Source organism: Haplochromis burtoni, unplaced genomic scaffold (genome assembly GCF_018398535.1).
Source record: "Haplochromis burtoni strain Fernald_Lab_line unplaced genomic scaffold, NCSU_Asbu1 Contig_679, whole genome shotgun sequence".
Classification (NCBI taxonomy): Eukaryota; Metazoa; Chordata; class Actinopteri; order Cichliformes; family Cichlidae; genus Haplochromis; species Haplochromis burtoni.
The window spans coordinates 26,409-34,190 of NW_024583040.1; the positions used below are offsets into that span (position 1 = coordinate 26,409).

The 7,782-nt window shown below is 38.9% G+C and overlaps 1 protein-coding gene across 1 annotated transcript in view; it reads right to left on the minus strand.

The window, feature by feature from the left end:
* Window positions 1-1,611: 1,611 nt before the first annotated feature.
* The window catches only part of LOC102308168 (G-protein coupled receptor 135), a 6,488-nt gene continuing 317 nt past the window's right edge, over window positions 1,612-7,782 (minus strand). The window contains exon 2 of the mRNA XM_042215208.1: window positions 1,612-4,018. Within this exon, the coding sequence (XP_042071142.1) occupies window positions 2,674-4,018 (1,345 nt within the window). The 3' untranslated portion in view covers window positions 1,612-2,673. The remainder of the gene's footprint in view (window positions 4,019-7,782) is intronic.

Sequence of the window (7,782 nt, forward strand, 5' to 3'; positions counted from 1 at the left end):
ATCATACTTGTTATTAACCTCTGTCTCTCTTCCACAGCATGTCTTTATCCTGTCTTCCTCTCTCACCCCAACTGGTCGCAACAGATGGCCCCGCCCCTCCCTGACCCTGGTTCTGTCAGAGGTTTCTTCCTGTTAAAAGGGAGTTTTTCCTTCCCACTGTCGCCAAAGTGCTGCTCATAGGGGGTCATATGATTGTTGGGTTTTTCTCTGTATGTATTATTGTAGGGTCTACTTTACAATATAAAGCACCTTGAGGCGACTTTTGTTGTGATTTGGCGCTGTATAAATAAAATTGAATTGAATTATGGCTTATGTTGGAGTCAAATTGTTAAATGTTGCCATTATTGTACTTAAATTTATAAGTCTTGGTTCAAACTGTAGGATCTGTTTCTGACCACCTCCCCAGCCAGTTTGTTGGTGGGGGAGGCTCTAGTGTTTTATGGGACATCCTATGTGAGGGTTCTGTTTTCTTGTTTAGTAAACTTCCTGCTTTTATGACCCTTTTGGGGGCAGGAGGTCACAAAAACACACCCCCAAACACAAACACACACACTCACATGCACCTACACACACACACACACACACACACACACACACACACACACACACGGTTCATTAGTGTCAGTTGATAACTTTCCAAAGATTTGAATGAGCTCTTTCTCGACAGAGAATCTGGACTCTACGGGAACTTATGCCAGGCTACTTTTTCAGGACTTTAGTCCCACTTTCAGGTGGATCTCTGACTTCCTGTTTGAGAGGAAGCAACAAAAGCAGAAAGCAGCATGTCATCATCTCTACTAAGACAATGCTGACGACCCCTCACATGAACTGTTTATCACATTGTCCTCTGGCAAGAGGCTGTTGTCCATCACTTCAGTTTCAGAAGAAGCCACTGATCTACACACACAGCGGATTAGAGCAGACATGCAAATATTGTTTTTATTTTAAGAATTTAAGATGCTTCAGTTTAGAAATTTAAAATACACAATTCCACACTTCTAGTGATTTAAAGAATGTGAGCTTTCAATATTCATTCAGATGGTTTCTGACTCTAAATTTTCTTTTGTCATTAGTCAGCTTTTTCTAATGTACTGTACATTTTAAAGGTGTCCAGCTACTTTCCAACTTCTATGTGAACTTTCAACAGTTCTGCACTTTTAGCTGAATGATTTGTATTTCAGCTCATTCAACATTTCTAACTTATCAGTTAGAAATTATTACATTTCAGCTCAAAACATTCATCTATCTATTCACACTGCATTTTCTTCAGGAAATCAATTCTTTTGGTGTATATGAGAGTGGCATCACCATCATTAGAATACATGTAAGTATACTGTATTGAAATGCCGGTCTCTCACAAGGTAAGGATCATGTGTGACTGCTTTGTAACGCTGGGAACTAAAATGTCTGAGTCAGGAAATAATTCAGAAATGCCACCTCATTTAAAATAAAATAAAAAAGTACACAAAGGCTACTAACAATGTAGCACACACACATTTAGAAACACCTCTTGATGCATCTCAATCATCCAGGTAAGTAAATCTCCAAAAGTTGATTCTGTTCATCTGGATGCTACGTCCAGATGAACAGAATCAACTTTTGGAGTTTTAATAAGACCCTTTTTCTTTTCTTTAGTATTTTAATTTTATGGACTTTAAAACATCAGTATTTCAGAAGCTGTACCATCATTTTACACAAATGTTTGTAGATACCACATGCTGTTTAAATTTACAAGTGTGCATTATTCAGAAGTTCACATATTTTACCTTCGGAAAGTACTTTTGAGGTCAGTGTTACACCGGCTATAGCCGGTGAAGAGCTGACAGGCCACGCAACAGGAGGCTAATGCCTACTACCTATACTCAACTATCAATTTTATTATAACACTAAATTCATCACAAGAGAGGCTTAGAGGAGAAATCGGTTGTAGAATTATTTACTGAATATGTTGTGTTCACAATCTAGCAGGCTCACATTGTGGTTTATGAGCCATTGTTACTGCATGGCAGTAGTATGCCGCGTGTTAACGGGCGCATTAACAGGCTTCCCCAGAGTAGCAGTTTGATAGCCAGCTCTGTAATGAATATCTTTTTGAAGCATTTGTGGAAAAATGCCGCAATGCTACTTCCTGGTCTGACTGACCTATCAGTGGCTCCAACTAAAGTCATGTTGGAGCCACTGATAGGTAGGGATATTAGGAGAGTGGTATCTAATTATGTTGCTTTAATATGCTAAACAAAACAATAGACAATCTTAATTTGCTGGTGAGGACAGGGAAAATGACGTGAACAGTACATATGCTGTGTGGCACATTTAAGATTAAGGACAGATATAAAGATGTTCAAACTCAGACATGAGCTATTTTGCACCCTTTAGCATTCTGTGTCACAGAACAAGAACATACTCATTTCAGTCAGTTTAAATGAGTATGTTTGAGAGGACCTAATGGTATCATCCAAGATGATACTTGCACAGTGTAAATATGATCATTTTAGTATGAACAACTCAAATTGTTCTTTGTGTTGTTCATACCTGGAGCACAATGTTAATCATAAACATAAGAGTTTTGGTCTCAGGAGTCACACACAGTATCAAGTCTTTAAAACAAATCTTGATTCATACCAATAACACTTATGATGAAACCAACTCTTAGATAATGCAAACTCTACAATCTCAAAGGCTTGTGTCAGGTCTCTTTGTCTTTTGAGCGCCAACTGAGTTTGGCAGTGATGCAGTATTTTGCTGAGTGTCCTTACAGAAGTACACAGCAGGGTTTTTACAAGCCCACATTGACACTTCTCCTCCCCCTCCTGTTTTTCCAGGACTCGAAGTCAACAGCTGGCTGTTAAGCCCTGCGCGACTCAGGTGGCGATCTTTTATCCTCTCTGCATTGTTAAACTGGGCCTCGTGGTTCTGAGTTTGGCTGGAGAGGTATGCAGCAATATTTCTGGTCCGATAGCCCTCCTCTCTACTGCGTCCCAGTAACATGGCTATATTTGGGTTCCTCAGAGCATAGATCAGAGGGTTAATGGCTCCATTTGCCCAAGCTAGCCAAATGGCCACTGTGTCCATTGCAGGATTAAATGTGTAGTCCCCTATAGCAGTAACTAGCCCCATTAGACAATATGGCCCCCGGCAAAAAATAACGAAAACAATCATTATCAGAACTGTGGTGGCTGTTCGCATTTCACTGTAAAATCGAAGTAAGTATGCATATGTGGTCACAGGCCTGACTCGTATTTCTGAGAGCCGAACAGTCTTACAAATGTTGTAATGACAAAAACACATCAGGCAAAAAGGCAATAAATAACATACAATGATCAGACAGATGCTATAAGCTGTTCCCATGAGTGAGGTGCCAGAGTGGAACACATACATGCAGTGGTAAAAACCTTGCTTGTGGATTTCTTTAGGTGTTCGGACTACCAGATACCAAGGCAGAGAGAAAATGACAGCAGTTATCCACACTGCAATCAATAACTGGGCTGCTTTCTGTCTGCCTATTTTAGCCTGTGGTTGTCTGACAATGGAATAGTACCTATCAAAGGATATCAAAGTCATTGTCAGGGTGGCGATAATACCAAAGCAGGTGTTCAAACACCCATTGGCAACACAGAAACGATCCCCAAACATCCAGACTCCATCCTTACTGAAAAGCATAACAAAAGAGAATGGCAGACACAAGACAGCCGTGAGGAAGTCCGATAGCGACAGCGACATGATAAAAGCATTAGTCACTGTTCGAAGTTGCCTGTGCTTGATGATAACGACGACAACTGCTGAGTTACCAAGACAGGAGAGAAGGAATACAGACAGCAGTATCAGTGCCTGAGCTGCCACTATGATTCCATGGAGAACAGAGTTACTCTCAGCAGCACTCAGCACAGACGGGTTTAGTTCCTGATGGGTACGACCAAATTCACTTCCTCTTTGGTCTTTATGGTCTGACAGGTTTCCTGTGGTTTGCACTATGGTCTCTGTAGCGGTAGCCATGAGGTTGGTCACCATGGAAATAACCCTAAAGGACAAGATGGAGAAATTATTGTTCAAAAAACTGTGGACACAAAGTTTTCACTGCTGCAACCAGGTTTCTGTAAGGCAGAGTAAATCGATGTGTTGATCAATTATTAATCATTTACTAACAGACTTGGAGGAGAGACCTAACATGTAATAATCCACATTTCACTGTTTTACTCTTTGGTTCAGATGTGGATACTGGATTTTTATGTTTAAGTTGTTTTTGCTGGTTTTTAGTTTGTTTTTTTGTCTGTTTGGGAGCTGACACAGTCTCAATGGAGATGGGGTTTTGGGGGGGTAGCAGGAGGAGAGAAGCTACAGAGAGGCGTGTAAGACTGAGTCCCAATCCAGCGACCGCACGCATTTTGAGACCTATTACGTCACAGCGTCGTGACGATGGCTCTCCCAATCCGAAGTGTACTCCAAATGCGCCGTCGATTTCCCCAAATTTGAAGTGTGTTCCGGTGTACACTTCGTGGTCCCATATATCCCACAATTCATAGCGCGGCGGCGGGTGTGGATAATTTTGCTGAAAAATACGGCAGACAGCTGAAGCGGAGCGGCTGAAGAGTAAACTTTTAAAAGTAAGTACTGAATATTACGTCACTTATTTGTGTGCGAATGTTTAATAATGTAGAACATTAAAACATTCCTGTTGGCCACATGTCGGCAAAGTTATGTGACTTTAGCGATGTTTGTACTAACTTGGGTTTAATATATATTCTGAGGTAAGTTGATCTATAGTGTTGCATCATATTCTATAAGGATGTTATGTGTTTGTAGACTTTCTGCCCAGTTTGACCCATTTAGCAGACGTCAGCCTGTTTAAGGCTCTGATGTCTATTCTGTGTGACTTAAAGCAGTTATGACATGGTCTGATTTTCTCACCCAATAAAGGAATATTTCATATCAGTCTACTCTTCATTCTATCAGCAACAGTTATCACAGCTCGTACATTTTCTTTTTACACATATGTCAGATTATTATTATTGTCAGATTATTATGATTTATTACTGCTGTAATAAATGAATATAATATTGGCCATATTATATGTAAGTGAGATTTGAGAAAAGTCAGATGACTTTAGTCTCATGAACAACATTAGCTAATTGTTATTTACTAACTAATCTTGAAATGACTGTTCAGCACAGAAATGAAGCCCAACAATCATGTTTTACAGTCCCGTGGTCTCAGCCTCAGATACTCAACTAATCACAGTGATGTCATAAAAAAAATGAATGAACAAAAAAACATTTTTCTCCTTCATTTCTGTCAAACAAAACTGTATGAAACGTTTCTCGCAGTTAGTATCAAGGTTGCTAGGCAACCTGAGCAGCGTGACGAAGGCCAGACCATCCCATTTCACAAGCCTCTCACTTCCACACTTCTCATACTACAGCGTGCGGTCGCTGGATTGGGACACAGCCTAAGACTGAAACTGTTTCCTGGACTCTGGATAGTCATATTTTTTTTTATTCTTTTTTTGGGGGGGAGGGTCATAAATTTGTCCATATTTCTAGAAATGAGAGCTGCTCCATCCAAAGTGGGATGGATGCCATCTCTCCTAACAAGACCAGGTTTCCTCCAGAAAGTTTCCCAATTATCTGTGAAGCCCACATGGTTTTTTGGAGACCACTCAGACAGCCAGCAATTTAAGGAGAACATGCAGCTAAACATGTCACTCCTGGTCTGATTGGGGAGGGGACCAGAGAAAATGACATTACTATTACAGAGCCTGTTGAAATAAACTGAATCTTTAGAGCAATTGATGAAAACCTGTAGCAGAAATTGCCAAAGTTGAAATTGGAATTAGGTGTTAAGTATAAAATCTGCAAACAAGTGGGACCAGATGGTTTTCAAACTGATTTGTATAATTAAATTTTTTTTCTTAGAGCATTATATAAAGACTTTACACTAGTCCTGGTCAAACAAAAAACTGAGAAATGGAAGGCAGGGTATATAGCTTTAATAAAAAAACAAAAAAAGCTTTTCTGTGTTTAGGTGCAAAGAAGGCCTTTGAAAGGTTTCACATGGCCTTACATTAGATCAACAAATTATTTTATTAAATGTAAAGAAATGTGAATAAAACGAATTAGCAACACTATAGTTTAATTTGATAAAAAAAATTCATGTTTAACAAGATTTATTGTATTTTTGTTTCATCCCCTGGGTGAGCTGTTGTAAAAGGCCTGAATGTGTCACTACACCACTAATAGCAGTCAGTTCTAAGAATTCATAATAGTTCTGTCGATGCCGTTGGTTTTCGGTGCTATTCCTTGTGTAAATGGAGTGCATCAGTAACTTTCTGTTCTCGATTCACTCAGTTGGCTGCTGCATTTTGGTGACAGTCTCATGCAAATTTGCACGGGTGTTTATTTCTATGAAGGCATAAAAGATGGAAAAGGCACACTATCCTGCAGGCCCGTCCTCAAAGGCAACTCTGTTAATGAAGGAAGGAAAAAAAAAGCCACATCCCTTGCTTCAGACACAGTTTTAGATTAGAGTCTCTATGTTGGTTTAATGATTGCTAAAGTAGCTGCTGGTAACTCATTTAATCGTGGTCTTTATTCTCACTGTCTCCAAGACCATCAACACGGGAAAGGAAACCACATGGACCACGCCACTGTTAAACTGGCTGCTTAATAGTGGTATGGTCCATTTTGTTGGACATTTTTTGATTGTAAATAGCTCTGTGAGCACTCCATGCCTGCTGCGTCATAGAGCCTTTCTGTCTTTACGTAAAAGCCATTTCAATAACGCTCCACAGTGACCTGCATGAAATAAAGCCCAGCTTTAAGGACTATGACCTCATTGAGTGGTTCTTAGATTGACTCCAGGAAAGCATCGTCAGTACATATTCTTGCCGTTATAGCCTTCCTGTTATATGAATCTGTTTTAGCTGTAACACACCACACAGAACACCTTCTTTACAAAAAATATGCACGATGCAAAAAAGAGCAATAAGGACACAATGTTTGGGATTGTGAACACACAAATAAACCTTTTTTGAAACCACAAGTTATGAAATTCATGAATTTAGTACAATTTAAAACCACACAGATGATGTTCAAAACAAGAAATACTATGTTTCCAAGTAATATTCAGAATTTATTTAAGAATAGAGAGGGAAGGTACGGCGTGAGCAGAAAATGCAATTTAAAGCAGCCATGTGCAGCCAACGCTCTTAAAAACATGTGCATATCAGTTTGTGGAGTGACTTTGTCGAACAGCCCAGACAAAGAAATTAAAGAAAGTAAAAATATTGCACAATTTAAGATAAATATAAGCAATACATATTTTATGTGTATAAAAATGAAAGAGATTAGATATTCACATTATGAGCTGTGCTATTGTATAGAATGAGAATATCATTATATTGGTGATATGAAAAAGTATTTGTCTGTAGGTTCAAAGATGTATCTGTACACATGCATGCACATCTATGCATTTGTATATGGATATTTGTATATAGTAACCATTTTAATTAAGAAATTGTCGACAAGCTTATCTGGATAAGCCTCCTGCTCCGTTTTGTTTTAGTTTTGTAGATCATTTTGTTTGAGATGTTTTGCATTTCCTTTCTTTGTTTATAAAGTTTATACAGTAAGAAAGAACTTTCTACAGAATCAAACTGGGATTCACTGTTTGATCAAAACTGTAAGATGCCAGTTCAAAGTGGAGCCACCTGTTGCCTGTTTTTATTTAATGCATTAATAAATACACATAATACACATTTCAAATTGAAATGCATATCTGTCGATGAGT